The 17,051-nt window shown below is 34.9% G+C and overlaps 1 protein-coding gene across 21 annotated transcripts in view; it reads right to left on the reverse strand.

The window, feature by feature from the left end:
* Positions 1-17,051, reverse strand: part of LOC138761686 (uncharacterized) — a 155,809-nt gene that overhangs the window by 37,237 nt on the left and 101,521 nt on the right. For 15 of the 21 annotated variants that reach the window (XR_011356455.1, XR_011356450.1, XR_011356459.1 and 12 more), the window contains one exon: positions 15,400-15,556. Coding sequence is in view for 12 of the 21 variants with exons in the window: in XM_069934275.1 (XP_069790376.1) it covers positions 15,400-15,556 (157 nt within the window). In the remaining 9 variants the exon portion in view is untranslated. Of the gene's footprint in view, positions 1-3,396; positions 3,460-3,983; positions 4,297-11,067; positions 11,198-15,399; positions 15,557-17,051 lie in introns of those variants that run through there. The other 6 variants (XR_011356447.1, XR_011356445.1, XR_011356441.1 and 3 more) reach the window with 3 other exon arrangements.

The raw sequence follows: 17,051 nt of genomic DNA on the forward strand, positions 1-17,051 counted from the left end.
ATCCTGTCAATCGGGCCAGAAGTGACATAATCGGATAGGACAAAAAACCCGTCCCGTGCACAGGCTATTTTCCTGAGCTTGTAACAGTGTGTCCACCATTTTGGAAGCCAGTTTGCTTGTCAGTAAGTGGATGGACACAAGAGGCTAATTTTGAGGAAATGTGAAAAAATCTAGAATGCGTGGATTGGAATGTTGTTTTCGGGCAAGGATGTGCATGGTAAGTGGGGGACCTTCAAAGGTGAAATTTTGAGAATACAGAGTTTGTATGTTCCTGTTAGGATTATAGGCAAAGTTAGCTTGGTTTTCAAGAGATATTGGAGAACTAGTTCAGAAGAAAAGAGAAGTGTATAGCAGGTATAGGTAGAACAAATTAGGTACTTTAAAAGCATACAAAATGCAATAAAAACCTCAAGAAAAAAATCAGGAAGGCTGAAAAAAGATATGAGGTTGTATTGGGAGACAATGTGAAGGAAAATACTAAGGGTTTCTATTGGTATATTAAGAGCAAGTAAGGAACAAAATTGGTCCCCTTTAAAATCAGAGTAGTCGGCTTTATATGGAGTCAAAAGAAATGGGGAGATCTTAAAATTATTTTTCTTTAATTTTCACTTACAAAACTGGCACAGAGTTGAAGGAGTAGGGAAAACAAGCAGTGGACCTACACAGATGGTACCAGAGGATTGGAGGGTAGCTCACATTGTTCTGTTCTTTAAAAAGGGCTCCAAAAGCAAGTGAGCCTCATGTAAGTAGTTGGTAAATTATTAGAAGGTGTTCAAAGCCAAGTCAACTCAAGTTTATTGTCATCTGGGGGTGTGGCCATGCAAAGGACCAAGACAGATGTGTTTTGGTTAAGATTTCTGTGAAGAGTACTAAATAGATGGTCAAAACTTGAAAATCAAGATCTATTTCATAAGAAAAGTATTTGAAGATATGAAAATCAAGATAAAACTAACACAAAGAACCCAAGGAAGTCGAGAACAAAGATTGAAGAAGCTCCTATTCAAATGGGAACATCGGGTGAAAGTCCGAAAGGGAACTGTGCAAAAATGGCGATAGGCCCGGCAGAACCAGGTAAAACTGGGGAGTCAGATCAAGAACTGAGCATCATCCTGGAAAAAATGGAGAATTTGAGTAACCGATTCATAATTGTTGAAATGGTGATGAAATATATGATGGAAAAAATGAATGAAGTAAAAGAGATTATTGGAGACCTGATGGAGAGAATAGGTCGAGCAGAATCTGAATTGATGAAAACACATGGAAAAACTCGAGGATTTGGAAAAAAAAGCCAAAGAATAGGAATTGTATAAACTAGGACTGCTTCACAAAATTGACCATATGGAGAACTTCATTCGACAAAATAATGTCCAAATTATTGGACTAAAGGAAGGAATCAAGGGAAGAGACCCAGTGAACAATTTTTTAAAAACTGGATCCAACAAGAGTTGGGAGAAGACAAATTTTGAGAAAACCTGCCTATCAAGAGAGCTCACTGAACACTCAGACCCAGAAGAGACGGCGATCAGAGACCAAGGCCAGTTCTGGTGAGACTTTTAAGCTACTGAGGATGGGAGATAATTGTGGGAGCATTTTATGATTACTCTAAGCAGAATAATGGCCTTCCCAAGTTTCCTCATGAAAAGGTACTATTTTTTCAAGATTTTAGCCCGAACCTGATTAAAAAAAAGGTATTTGAAGAGGTGAAAAGGCAACTATGCATTAAAAACGTGAAATACTCAATGATACATCCTGTGACTTTGAGGGATGAGGTAGCAGAAGAGAACTGGAAATTTTTCAAGAAGAAGAATGAGGTGGAAGACTTCCTGTGAAATTTATAAAGAAAAAAAGATCAAGGTTTCCAAGGGAGAAGATTGTGAAAATATTTATAATGGAACTCGGTAAAAATAGTAAAACTGTCTGGTATTTGTTGTTTAAAAGTAAAGTGGTATAGAAATGCTCACGGTGAGCTCAGTAAAGGGGAGAAAATCTGGGAAAAGTGTTGGCAGGGTAGAAACTCCAGTCTAAGGGAGGGAATCAAGGGTAGCAAAAAAAAGATGGCACCAAAGGGAGGGGTTCTTCTTCCTTGAGAGATTCCACAGGCTTTTCTCGCAAGCTTCTGTATTCTTCTTTTCACATGTGTTAAATTAACTTGTGCGTACTTTACAAGTTAATAAGTCCCTAGGGGAAAATGGTTAATAAATACCTCTTGAGTTCTATAGAGAATTTAAAGATTTGTTGATACCTCTGTTGATGGATGTGTTGGACCAGATGGTGAAGACCCAAACCATCCCGGAAACCTTTTCAGCTGCTATAATGACAGTGCTTCCGAAGAAAGGTAGAGACCCACTAAAAATCTTATCATACAGACCAATATCACTCCTGAATGCAGATTATAAAATCCTAGCAAAGGCACTAGACAACAAATTGGGTGAGTATTTACCAAAATTAATACATCCAGACCAGGTAGAGTTTGTTAAAGGAAAGCATTCTTCATATAGTCTAAGTAGATTATTCAATAATAGATATGGCAAAATCAAGGTTCTATCCAAACATAACTATTTCTTTAGATACAGAAAAGGCATTTGACTGACTAGAATGGTCTTCCTTATGTAAAACATTGTAAAAATTTAGCATAGGTATAAAATTTATAAATTTTAAAATAAAAACTCTATTATAGGCTTCAAGCTAAAATTATAACTGATAACCAAATGTTATCTAATGTTTTGCCTTGAGTATATTGAGTAGACAGGGGTGTCCTTTATCTTCAGTGTTATTTATACTAACTATTTAACTCCCAGCAGATAATATAAGAAAATATCTGGATATTAAGGGCTTCAAAGTTGAACAGAAAGAACATAAAATTAGTTTATTTGCTGATGATGTGATAAATGTCTGACCCGGCTGAATCATTGATAAGATTACAAAGAAAAAGATGGAATAATATCAGGATATAACATAAATATGGACAAAAGAGAGATAATGCCATTGCAGAATTTTGATTATGTAAGATATCAAAAAGGTAGTAAATTTAAATGGAAGGATGGAGTTAAATACAGGAATAATGATAAATAATAATTAACAGAATTTATATAAGCTTAATTATACCCCTCTATTAGAAAAAATAAAAAAAGATTTAGAATTAGAAAGATCTGCCAATTACATTAATAGGAAGGGTAAATTGTATAAAAAAGAAGGAAATGCTAAGATTACAGTATCTCTTTCAATCGTTGCCTATTGCTCTAATATTATTATATAATTGTATAAGACAATTCCTATGGAATAACAAAATACCAAGAATTGCACTGGAAAGGTTAACAGGGGATTATAAATGAGGAGGATTTAGACTCCTGGATTTTAAGAAGTATTCTCTATCAGCACAAGCAAAACTTCTATCACCTTTCTTTGAAGAAAACTATCCCCCTTCATGGATTCAGTCGCCAAAATGTCCAATTCTGCAAACTGAGATATTTGAAACAATATGAGAGAGTGGCATGGTTAGCTCAGAGGTTATCGCAATGCTGGTACAGCACCAGCGATCAGGACAGGGGTTCGAATCTTGTACTGTCTGTGAGGAGTTTGTATGTTCTCCTTGTGTGAGTTGATTTTTTAAGAACAATTGTACTAAATACCTTCATGGAAATGGAAAGGAAAGGAGCAAAAACCAATTAGCTTGAGGAACTTAACGGGGCAAGCAGTGGGGAGAAAATGCTTGACATTTTGCGTGAAAACCTTCATTGAGACTTTATGAAGGGGGGGGGGGCAATCCAATGAGTTGCTCAAGCTGATTGATTTTATGAACAAGCCATAAAATGTAGTGTTCCATTTATTATTTTATGATAATCAAAGAAGTAAAATACATTCCAACAAAATTAAACACTTGCTGATATTAAGTATGTGACTTTTACACATTGCTAATAAAGCTAGTATAGGCTATGTGAAGCATCATATAATCCATTCAGGAGGCATTTTTATTATTACTTCACACATTAACATCTTGCTGCATGGAATTTTTTCAGATGGCTTTGGAATAACTATCTGGATACTTTTTTTTAAATTTTGAGACAGGTTGTGGTTACAAAATATTAAGTTGGTAAATAATACCCAAAGCTTTTAATTCAGTTTGACTTTAAAATGGGAATTTGGAGAGTGAGAATTTTGTGCAGAGGAGAAAGAACACACTGAATAATTTATATCAGGTATCTCAACAATAGATAAATAGATATATTTTCACATCTTTCAGATTTCTTGTCAGGTTACACACACATGACATCACAAACAGCCTTGAGATTCTTTTACCTGCAGGCAAGGACAAATTACCACTTATTAGTAGTGCAAAAAAAAAATTGTACTCAACATACACATGTAAACAAATAAAGAAATGTAAACAAACTGACTGTGCAATACAAAGAGAAGAAAATCAATAAAGTGCAAAAGTAAGAGCCCTTAAATGAGTTCCTGATTGAATTTGTTGTTGAGGAGACTGAGGGTGGATGGGGAGCAGTGATTTCTGAACCTGGTGGTACATGTCTTATGGCACTTATCCCTCTTTCCTGATGGTAGCAGTGTTACATCATAGACCAGCGGCAATAGAAATTCACCAAGACAATGGTATCTTCAAAACAATATTTTTTATTAATAACTATTAATAATATCTTAATTAACTCTAAACTTAACCCTAACTATGTGCAAATGTATATATGTATGTAAGGATTACCCAAACTATTATAGCTTAGGCACAATTCTGTAAAGTCAAATTCAAAGTTCAGTCTTAGAAATTTTGAGTTGAAACTCAGAACTTTTAAAACTGTTGTTCAGAAGTAATTATGTAGTTGACATGCGGAGTCATCAGACTTTTCAAAACTCACTAATTCTTGTAGAGTTGCTTTCAGAGAAATGTTTCTTCATACGAATGATTTGTCACAACTTCCCATTTCTTGCGTGGGGGTTATGAAGCTTGTGACCTTCACGATGCTTTCACAGACCCAGGCAAGGGTCAGAAGACGTAACCATCAAAATGCCCATGATCCAAATGCAAGAATGATCTTGGTTTCTTTACCTAGATATGGATCAGTAGCAAGTGGCCATTACAAAGGCCACAGTAGCCCCTTGACAAGGAAAAGTAGCAGAAGTGGCCATCTTCCCTGAATCCACTTTAATTGTGTCCAGATGATACTGCTTTTGATTCTAAAATGCTGCTTTTCCAAGTTTCTTTAATCATGTGACTGTTTGAACAATACTGATACAGTTTCCTTTATCAAAAGCACATCTCATAAGCAGATGGTCTTCTTCTTTTGAAACAGTTGTGCTTCTGAGTAAACATTCCATTGTTTCGGCATGTCAATGGAACAATAAACAAACTGTTTACAGCTCTGAACTTCCAGAGAGGCTGTCTCCAGAATGGGGTTATCTGTGTCTTTCCCTGGTCCAAACCCCCCACTACAAATAAAAAAATATAAATAAATATTAAGAATAACATAAACGGGGGGGGGGGGTTAAAGTGTGATGGTATGAGTGAAGGATGTGGGAATACGCCTCCCCTGGGAGAATTAATTAATAACTGAACAAAAAGTAAAAAAAAAGTCAATAGTCAAAGTTTAGTGTGAAACCTGCCTGCACAGTTTTAACTATGGCTACAAGAAAGGGAAGGCCTCCAACAACTAGAAAATTGGTCTTAAAAGAAGCTGCAAGGTTTGAAAGAGTTGGAGCCTCAGGGTGGATTTTTTCTTCCTCCGTGAGTGACGAGAGCAATGGCTGCATGAGTACAAGTGAACCCGGCATCACTTCTCTGGGGAGCCGAAGAAGATGGTGATGGCATCCAGAATAAGACTGTTAAACTACAAAACTTACAAGAACAAGTGCGCATGCACAAAACTTCATGCATGAGCAAAATGGATCGAGCAGAATAATAATGGAAAATGAATAAATCAGTTCTCACCAGCGTTAAAGTACAAGATCTGCCTCCTTTGGATTAAGAGGCAGAGCAAAAGGCATTTTATCATCTATTAGTGATGTGGAGCAGGAAGAATAAGACCAAAGAAAACAAGTGGAGAAAGAGGCAGAAGAACAATATCAACAGGCTCATTTGCAGGAATAAACTTTGTGGGTAAAGGTACCTGAAGTTAAGGGGCAAGTACAGGCAGGCAACTGATGAACCAGTTGCAATCAGTGAGTCAGAAAATGGATTTACAAAATGGGTCTATTAGGCATGATATTAATGCTCAATTTAAATATGTTAAAGGAGAAAAGAAGATAATTAAGGAGGAAATGAAGAGATTTTATGTTAAAGTGGTTAATAAAATTAAAACAAAAGTTCAAAAAGTTGAAGAAAATTTACAAGAATATCTTTATGAAGTGGATCAATGTAAAGATGTGGTGAATAAGTTGGAAGATTCAGGTATGGCATGGAATGTCGAGAACTATTACAAAAAATTGATACATTGGAGAATCATGTCAAAGAAATAACGTGAATATTATTGGATTCCAGAGGTTTTGAAGGTCCCAATTCAGTACAATTTTTTCAAAAATGGTTTCTAGAGATTTTGGGACCTGAACATTTCCCAAATGGCCTTAAATTAGATAGAGTACATAGGGCACTTAGAAAGAAGCTGTTGGCGGGTCAATCACCATGCTCAGTTTTGATTAGATGTCTTCATTACCAAGATACGGAAACTATTTTGAGAGTAGTGGTTCAGAAAGCTCATCAATTTCAAGGTCCTTTGATAGTGGCTGATTAAAAAAAAAGTATTTTATTTTATGCAGACCTCAGTGTGGCTGTGGAAGAAGGGAATTTAATCCTGCACAATCTGTGCTTTGGAAAAAAGGATACAAGTTTTTTTTTGTCACCCGGCTATACTTAAAGTGTTTTGGGAAATAATCAGGCGAAATTCTTCAATGATGAAATGGAAGCTTTGGACTTTGTAAATTCTCTTTCAAATAATAAAATGGATCAACAAGTTGATTTATTAACAGCGGATATTCCACAAATTGAGAAGATGCAAATATCAGATAAGGAGATGTTACAGCAAGAAATTTCTGGTCTTGATGATGATGACCAAGTTAACAGAGAGCTTGAAACAGCCGTTTTTACCTAAAAATGATAATGACTATTCAGAAATTGTCTGATTTTTTTCTCTGGGGAGTCGTGATTATTTTTCTTCTCCTTCCCTAGCTATGTGCCACCTATCGGTGAGAATCGCTTCCCACAAAATTGAGGGTGGTAGTATTGGTCTTTTTTTTTAAACAGTATTTTTTTTTGGTGAGGGGGTGGTTTGCATGATTTTGTTCTTTTTCTTATCTTTCCTTTCTTTTTCTTGATGGAGATGACAGGTGTAGATAATGATTTTGAGATGTGGGAGGTCCAAGAGGAGAGGCAGAGGGAGTTATGAATTTTTTGAATTTAGTATAATGGCAAATAGTAAAACTGAATTTTTAAAGTTATAACATTAATGGGATTAATAATCTGATTAAAATAAAGTGGGTGTTATCTTATTTGAAGAAAATTAGTGTTGATATTGTTTTTCTACAGGCAACTCATTTATCTGAGAAGGAATATCAAACATTGAAAAGAGACTGGGTTGGACAAGTAGTAGCTCAACTTTTAACTCTAAAGCAAGAGACTTGGCAATTTTATTTAAGAAAATGTTACCGGTTAAAATTCATAAAGTGATTATTGATCCTGTGGGAAGATTTGTTTTAGTACTTTGTCAAATTTATTCTGAGAATTGGACTTTAAAGTTCAAAGACGATTACTTATAGATATAGAGAAATTAATGATTTATTTAAAGATTTTATTCTGATTTCTATAAATCAAAATTTATTGGAGGTGAAGTTAAGATTGATAAATATTTATCTCAGATAAATTTGCCTAGTTTGACATATCAAGATCAGAGAAATTTAGATGCCCCTTTTACAATAAGAGAAGTTAATGAAGTGCTTAGTTCATTACTGAATGATAAATCTCTGGGAGAAGATGATTTTTCATCCTAGTTATACAAGAAATTTAAGGGCCTTTTAATACATCCATTTATGGAGGTGTTTAAGCAATGGAATCCCATTCTTTACCAGAATATTTTTTCAACAGCGATAATCACAGTTATATCAAAGCAAGATAAAGACTTGTTGAATCCTGTCTTATCATCTGATAACTTTATTAAATGTGGATTATAAAACTGTCACAAAAATTTTTAGCAAATTGTTTAACTAAATATTTACCTAATTTAATTCATATGGATTAAACAGGATTTATTAAGAGAAATGATATTTTGCTGATAATATTACAAGACTAATTAGTTTAATTAATTTAATTCAAAAAAGAGGAGATAGTAGTGTAGCAGTAATTTTGGATGCAGAAAAAGCCTTTGATAGATTAGAATGGAATGTTTTGTTAAAAGGTTTGGATAAGTTTGGTATTGATTCTACATTTATAATTTAGGTAAAAGCTTTATATAAAATTCCTTTAGGAAAAGTGATTACTAATGGACAAATATCTACTTCTTTTCCATTAACTAGATCAAGTCAACAGGATTGTCCTTGGTCACAGGCTTTGTTTATTTTAGCAATTGAATCTTTATCTGAACTTATTAGACAAGATCCTAAGCTTAAAGAAATTAAGGTAAACAGGAAGAATATAAAATTAATTTGTTTGCTGATAATATTTTGGTTTATTTAACTGATCCTATAAATTCTTTGTCCCAATTACAGGTTAGGTTGGAAGAATATGAGGAAGTTTCTGGATATAAAGTTAATTGAAAAGAAAAGAGAGATGTGTGTGACTATACTGATTATTAAATGGTTACTAAATTGAGATGGCCAGAAATAGGTATTAAATATTTAGGTATTCGAACACATTAAAAAAATTATACAAATTATTTACCTTTGCTTAATAGAATTGTTGGAGATCCCAGAATTTAGTATCCATATTTACAAAATGTGGATTTGCATATTTAATAGACTCTCTGAAGACCACACTTCTTGGTAACCTCTAATATAGACTTTATGGTATAAATGTTTTATTCCATTGCTTCCTCCAGTTTGTGTTATTCTTTCTCTTTTTCTATTTTCTTTCTTTCTTATACCATATGTATAATTTTTTAAAATAATTTTTGAACTGAATGTAATGCAACTATTATTGTGGTTTAAAATTGTAAATAAAATAATTTAAAAAATAACATAAGCCTATAACAGTAGTGGAAACAGAGCATGTGTTGGGTGTTCTTGATCTTTGATGATTGTTGCTGCTCTCCAACAGCAGCATTCTCTGTAGCTGTTCTGCATGGTGGGGAAGATTTTCTGTGATATCCTGGGCTGTGTCCACTACTTTTTGCAAAGCTTTAACTCAGGGGTATTGGTGTCCCCATACCAGTCCACGATGCAGCTTGTCAGCACACTTTTCACTACATATTTGCAGAAATTTGCCAGGATTTCTGATGTCGTACTAAATCTCCGCAAACTCCTGAGAAAGTAGAGGCGCTAACGTGCTTTCTTTCCAATGCCATTAATGTGTTGGATCCAGGAAAGACCCTTCAAGATAGTGACCCCCAAGAACTTAAATTTGCTCACCCTCTCCACCTCTGATCCCTCAATGATCAGTGAATCATACACTTCTGGTTTTCCCTTCCTGAAGTCAACAATCAGCTCCTTGGTTTTGTTGACAATGAGTGTGAGGTTGTTGACGGTGCACCATTCAGCCAAGTTTTCATTCTCCCTCCTGTATGCTAACTCATCATCCCTTTTTTGTATGAATAACAATTCAAGGAGAAGAGTAACAGGAGGGTGTACTAGAAATAAAGGACCTAATTATATTTTACCTATTCAATCACAGGATGTGGCATTACTGAAAAGGCCATAATTTTTCACACATTATGGATTTCCTTTGAACCAAATAGCTATTTCAGAAGCCATTTGGTTGTCAACCACATTGGTAGGTCTGACTCTGGAATCACATATCAGACAAGGTAAGGACATGAATTTTCCCTTCCTGATGGACTTTAGTAAACCATGTGAACTTGTACAATTGTCTTATGTTTACAATTACTGACAGTTGATTTTTATACCAGATTTATTTAATTACTTTAATTTAAACTTAAATTTCCCGATCACATCCTCAGTTTATTAACCATGTCAACTTCTTCCATAAGTCAAAAAATACACAAACAAATCGCTCAATAACCATTCATGCACAGTACTGTAATGAATGCATTCCAAAACACCCAAGAGTGATAAGAACAATTATTAAAGGTAAAAAAAAGATAGGAGCCTAGTTTTGCCATTCATAGCAATGAGCACATGTATGCATGTCAGACTTACGAATTTTAAAATATTATTGAGCCCATTTTATATGCAGGTGTCCCTAAATTTGGTGTTCATCAGCTAGGGACAGCCTATAACTTTTGAAGTGTTATAGGGAAATGTTGCCACATTGCCTCAGTCAACAATGAAATTGGATGAAAAATTATTCTTTAAATTTTGGAGGGCTCTCAGTTTCATTCTTTATCGGCAGCAAAAATTAAAGGGTTATCTATTTTCATTGATTCTCGAGTTTTGTTTTCACACTTAAACACCATTACTGATTGAATTTGCAGATATTTAATTTGTGACTAGTTTATTAAATGATCAAAAGGTTGTTTTAGTCTGTGTCTATGCTCCAAATGTAGATAGTCGTGAATTTGTTAAGAAATTGTTTTCTTCATTAGCGAATTTAAACTGATAATGGGAGTTGATCTGAACAGCTGTGTTAATCCTTTGATCGATAGGTCTTCAACCAATTTGATATTTTCTAACAAGGCTGCGATGTGCATTGATTCCTTTTTTAATGGAATACTATTTGGTTGATAACTGGAGATTTTTACATCCTATAGACAAAGGTTTTTTCTTTTTTTCCACATTTATCGTAAATATTCAAGAATTGTTTATTTTTCAGTTGACACTTGTCTAGTACCCATGGTTACTTATTGTGCATATGATGCAATCACATTGTCAAATCATGCGGCTTTGAAATTAGTAATGAAGTTCCCCAACATTATTTCCTAACTCCTCACAATGGAGATTTAATGCTACATTGTTGCAGGATTAAAAGTTTGTAAATTTTATTAAGAAACAAATCTCACAATTTTTAAAATTAAATGTTACAGAAGGAATGTCAAATTTGATTATTTAAGACACGATGAAATCTTTTCTTCAGGGCAAGTAATTTCACACTCTGCAGGTTTGAGAAAGAAAACCAAAGATGAATTTACATCAATAACTAACAGAATTAAAGAAATACATAATGTTTATTCAGTGAGTCCTAATGAGGATCTTTACAAAGAAAGGATAGAACTCCAAATGCGGCATGACTTGATCATGACCAACTCTATTGAGAGTCAACTTCTTAAATCTAGGCACGGAGATAAATCAGGTAAATTGTTGGCTCGTCAACTAAAATCAAATATAGTTAGAAGACAAATTTTGAAAATACATAAAGTTGATGGAAACGTAATTTTAGATTATCATGAAATTAATAAAACAATTTTAGGTTTTTATTCTAATTTATATAAATCTGTCTTTCCAGATAACAATACCACTATGAATCAATTTTTATATGAGTTGAACTTGGCAAAAATCTCTATTCAATATATGAATTTATTGGATGAACCTATAAGCAAGAGGAAATAAAAAGGGCAATATCTTTCCTTCAGTCAGGTAAGGCACCAGCACTGGATGGGTATACAGTGGATTTTTTTAAAGCCTTCAATAATACTCTATCCTTTCATTTATGTAAAGTCTTCACTGATTCTATATGCTCTGGGACTTTGTCTAAAACATTTTATGAGGCATCTATTTCATTAATTCCTAAAAAAGATAAAGACCTAACTGATTGAGCCTCCTACAGGCTGATATCATTATTAAATGTAGATTCTAAAATCCATTCTAAAATTTTAGCCCACAGACTTGAGAATATTCTACCTAGTTATATCTAAGAATCACACTGGGTTCATTAAGAATACATATTCTCATTTTAATATTCAAAGATTATTTAATATTATTTACTCTTCTCTATCTGAAAAACCTGAATATGTTGTAGCCCTTGATGCTGAGAAAGCATTCAGTAGAGTGGAATTGCCCTACTTATTTGAGATCTTAAAATGATCTAACTTTTGTCCAGGATTTCTTGGATTAAAATAATTTATCAAGCTCCAATGGCTGTGGTTATTACTAATAATCAAAAATCTCTTTATTTTAGGCTATTTAGGCTCTTAGTCCTTTTCTATTTAATTGGGCTCTGGACCTTTTAGTTATTGCCCTTCAAGACTCCAATGACATTCAAGGTATCAAGAGGGGTAATGGGATACATGAGGTTTCATTTATATTTCTACCCCAAAGAAATCTATTCCTTTTATGCTGTCCCTACTGTCTGAATTTGATAGTTTTCCAGGATACAAATTAAATCTTTACAAAATCAACTTTTTCCTATTAATAATCAGGTGCATTTATATGATCAAATACCTTTTAAAGTTATTAAGAACTAATTTACTTATTTTGGGCATTAAAATTATGAGAAATGTTAAGGATCTGTATAAATATAATTATCTCCCCTTAATAGAATATGTGAAACAAACACTTTCCAGATGGTCTCCAGTGGTGCTATCATTAATTGGTCCTATTAACTCAATTAAAATAATTTTACCAAAGTTTTTAATACTTTTCAAGCAGTACCTTTCTTCTTCCCTAAAATATTTTCTGACAAGGTAGTCTCTAAGATATCTTCTTACATTTGGAATAATAAAAATCCTAGATTGAGCAAACCTTTATTGCAGAAACAAAATAAAGTCAGAGGGATGGCTCTCCCTAATTTTTGATTTTATTATTGGGCTATTAATATCTGATATATTACCTTTGGGATTTATTAATCAGGTGTATATGAATGTCCTTTAAGGGTGAATTTGGAGAGGAATTCAGTTAGGGAGTACTCGTTGGCCTCAGTACTGGAAGCTCCTCTACCCTATCCAAAATTAATAGAAGAGAACTTAACCCAATTCTTAAGCAGACAATAAGAATTTGGTTCCAGTTTTGTAAATTTTTTTGGTTCAATAATTTTGTTCTATCTCATAAATACATCTTAATTTCTTTTTTAAAAACATAATTGATTGATCAGGAGATTTCAAAATGGAAAACTAAAGGAATAATAACTTTTTCAGACCTATTTGCAGGAGAATGCTTAATGCGTTTCAATCATGCTTGGGAATTGGAATTCCAAGAATTTCTTCTGGACGATCAATGGGATCATATTTTTTCATCAATTTGTGGCCATCATTCCTTGATTCACTTCAAGGTGGTAGATCGGGCACATATGTCTAAAGATAAGTTAGCTCATATTTTTCCCAATGTAAACCTTACTTGTGATAGGTCCAAAGTTGAGGTAGCCACTTTCAACTCATATGTTCTGGTCATGTTCAAAACTAGATAATTTCTGGAAAGATGCCTTTGAAACTCTAACAAAAATTCTAGGATTAGAATTACAACCAAATTTATTAACAGGTATTATTGGAATTACACCAGCGAGACTGGGCAATATGCATGTTTCTGCTCAGCAAATAATTGTTTTTTCATCATTATTGGGTAAAAAAGCCATATTACTTACATGGAAGGACCCTAACCCACCTATTCTACTTCAATGGCTCTCTGCTGTCTTATCATGTTTATGCTTGGAGAAAATTAGGAGTCAGACAATTGATACATCTTTTAAATTTGAAGAAGTTTGGTGACCATTTATTCAATATTTTCATATAGTCTAAGAATCATAATTTTATACTAAATTCTCTCTCAGTTCCTTATGGTAAATTTGGATTTAACCAGGAAACCCTTTGTTTTCCTACCTCTCAGAATGTACTGCCCAGTCCCTTTTTCTTTTCTCTTTTTTTAGATTAGTTAGTAGGTATTTTGCAAAAACAATAATTTTTTTTCACTCTCTTTTTCTTTTGGTTTTACAAATGAAGAAATTTATTGTTAATATATATTTGTTAAATACTAATATGTTCTTTTTCTTATACACTTGTGAATACATGAATGTAATGTAACTCTCCTCTTGTATATATGTTCATTATAACTCAATAAACAGATTGAAAAAGAAAGAATAATTTTCCATGGTATTGCTATTTGAAAGATACATATGAGCCGGGACAACAGAACTCTATGTTTTGCAGAAAGTGTCATGCTTATTTTTATTTTAACCTTAAATCCCCAACAGCAGTCACGTACATAAAAGCATTTTCATTCATATTTCATAGCTTCTGCATGTAAGAGAAGGTTTGCTTTCTATTTATTCATATTATCCAGAGTCATTTGACACACTATAAAAAAAGACTCATGGAAGATCTGGTTGCAATTTTGAAAAGGCCACCACTCTTATTCTGCAATCATGCTTTTTTTGCTTATTAGAATGTTAATTATGCAACATAACTATTACAGAAATTATAGGCCTCAATAGATATTACTGCTTTTGGAGACTTTCATCTTCTGACCAAGTTTTGGAATACCAAATGATTGTATTGAAAGATTTACAAACCTCCTATCTGTTCATGCCCTGCTCAGAGATTTATATAATGGAGACCTCATGAAGTAATTTCATGTGTCGAGGAAGAACAGATTGCACAATCATCCAAGATAAGGATAAATTGCAACCCAAGACATCAGCCACATTGCTGATCATTCCTATTATGGAAGTATCTTGGAAATTTTAAAAAAAGAGACATTGTGGTGCCTCCTCAGGATGCCTCACAAAATGAAGAACGAACGCAATGATCCAGCAGGCTGCATGAGGCCTGCAGTACTGCTCTCCAATTGACCTCAACTAAAGGAGCCTAACTGGCCTATCAAGGAGAGTGGATCGCAAACACACCAATCAGTGCTCAGGAGGCTTTGACCACATCCCTCATCTTTGGAATAAAAGCAGTGCTGTGAGCCCAATAAAGCTCAGTGTTAACTGGGTTTGTGTTGTTCTTTCTAGGAACAGCGTGTTCTTTCTGAGCTAACGTGCGTACAGCTATAACCTCTCCTGCGCTATAGGCTCAACAGAGCTATAGCTTGTAGAAGCTAGCTGCTCTTATTTTGGGGAACAATTAGATAAAATATTTTAACAGCATACATTCATAAAAGCTTTTCCTTGGTTAGTGCAGAATAACTTAGCAGCCATCACCCCAAGAGTATTCATTACTAATTATAATTGAGATAAAATTGCATAGATATTGGTCAAATTCTAATTTGTTTCCATTAGGTGAAGCCACATGCTGAAAGCCAATGTACCTAAAATGCAAATTAAATTCACTGCCAATATTTTGGCATGCTTATTATGGGTGCCAATGAAGATTGTTAATTATATAACTAATTGTATCTATTATACCCATGTCTTAACAAGCTACTTACAATCTTTGAAGGCCACTGTGGAGCAGACTTGGGTATAAGAGAAGTACAGTTCCTGCAACAGTTGTCATGATACAGAGCAGCGAGAGCAGACCAAGCACTGCAACAACAGCTCTCTCATTCCCTTCTACTATCATATACGAGCAGTCACAGACATCACCTACCAGAAAATAAATTCACATTTAACTATAATTATGCCAGAAATTATAAATCAACGTTATATTTCCAATTTAACAATTCAAAGTTCTCGGTTAACTTGTTATCTTCCATATACAGTACTATAATTTTAAGGCAAATGTAGTGAATTATGAAGCATCCAGATTTACATTTACTAAGAATGTTCCTAAATTTCAATTTTTTTTCTGTCATGACCATCCAATTCTGAGGAAGGTTGAATTTGGGAAAATACAGTGTCTCCATGGTGGCCTATTTCTCTCCAGATCCTATTAATTGAAGTAATTGATGGGAGTCTCCTCACAGACCTTGACTCTCAACTACACCGCTGGATGGAACATTACAGCTCTCTCTACGCAACACCAGTAAGTGTGGACACTGATATCATCAACAACACCCTGCCGCAGCTACCTGTCCTAGTGGAGCTAGATGTTGAATTTACCACCACCGATGTCAGAAAAGCAGTCCACTGCATGAAAAATAACAAATCACCTGGAATCGATGGTATCCCCTCTGAGATCTTGAAGCTTGGCAGCGAAGCGCTCATCTCTGAGCTCACAACACTATTCAAAACCTGCTGGCTCCACCATTGCATCCCCAAAGATCTGCAGGATATGAACATTGTGATACTTTACAAGAACAAAGGTGACCGCCAAGACTGCAACAAGTACCATGGCATCTCACTGCTCAGCCTTGTAGGCAAGATACTCTGTTGTGCAATCCTCCCCCGCCTGCAAACCGTCACCAACAGAATACTGCCTGAAAGCCAATGTGGCTTTCGAACATGTTGATCAACTATCGATATGGTCTTCACTTTCCGCCAACTGCAAGAGAGATGCATCGAACAGCGCAAACCCCTCTAAGTGTGCTTCATCAACCTGACTAAGGCCTTTAACTATGTTAGTCGCTCAGACCTATTCCATGTCTTAAAACATCTTGGCTACCTTGACACACTATTGTCCATCATCATCCAGTTCCATAACAACATGCAGGCCACTGTCCAATTCGACGGTTTGAGATCAGAAGAGTTCCCAATCCACTGTGGCATAAAACAGGGCTGCGTTCTCTCTCCAGTTCTGTTTGGCATTTTCTTTTCTGCTCTTCTGCGCCATGCCTTTCCAAAGGCTCCAGGCATAGCCCTGCACACAAGAAGCTCCAGAAAACTTTTTAATCTGTCATGGCTCCGGGCCATGACCAAAATCAGAAGAGTTATGATTCGAGAACTGCTTTATGCAGATGATGCTGCCTTTATGGCTCACTTCCAGCCAGAGCTGCAAACGTTGTACGATGCATTTGCATCTGCCTGCACTGAATTTGGTCCAAAAATCAGGCTGGGCAAGGCGGTCGTCTTTAGCCAATAAACCCACAACACTCCATCAATTAGAGAATGGCGTCGTCAGAGGTTTCTCTCTGACTCCAGCATCCCTTCCAGCGCGCACCCTGGGCAGCGATTATGATGTCACAATGCACCAGGTGACTGA

Source organism: Narcine bancroftii, chromosome 1 (genome assembly GCF_036971445.1).
Source record: "Narcine bancroftii isolate sNarBan1 chromosome 1, sNarBan1.hap1, whole genome shotgun sequence".
NCBI lineage: Eukaryota > Metazoa > Chordata > Chondrichthyes > Torpediniformes > Narcinidae > Narcine > Narcine bancroftii.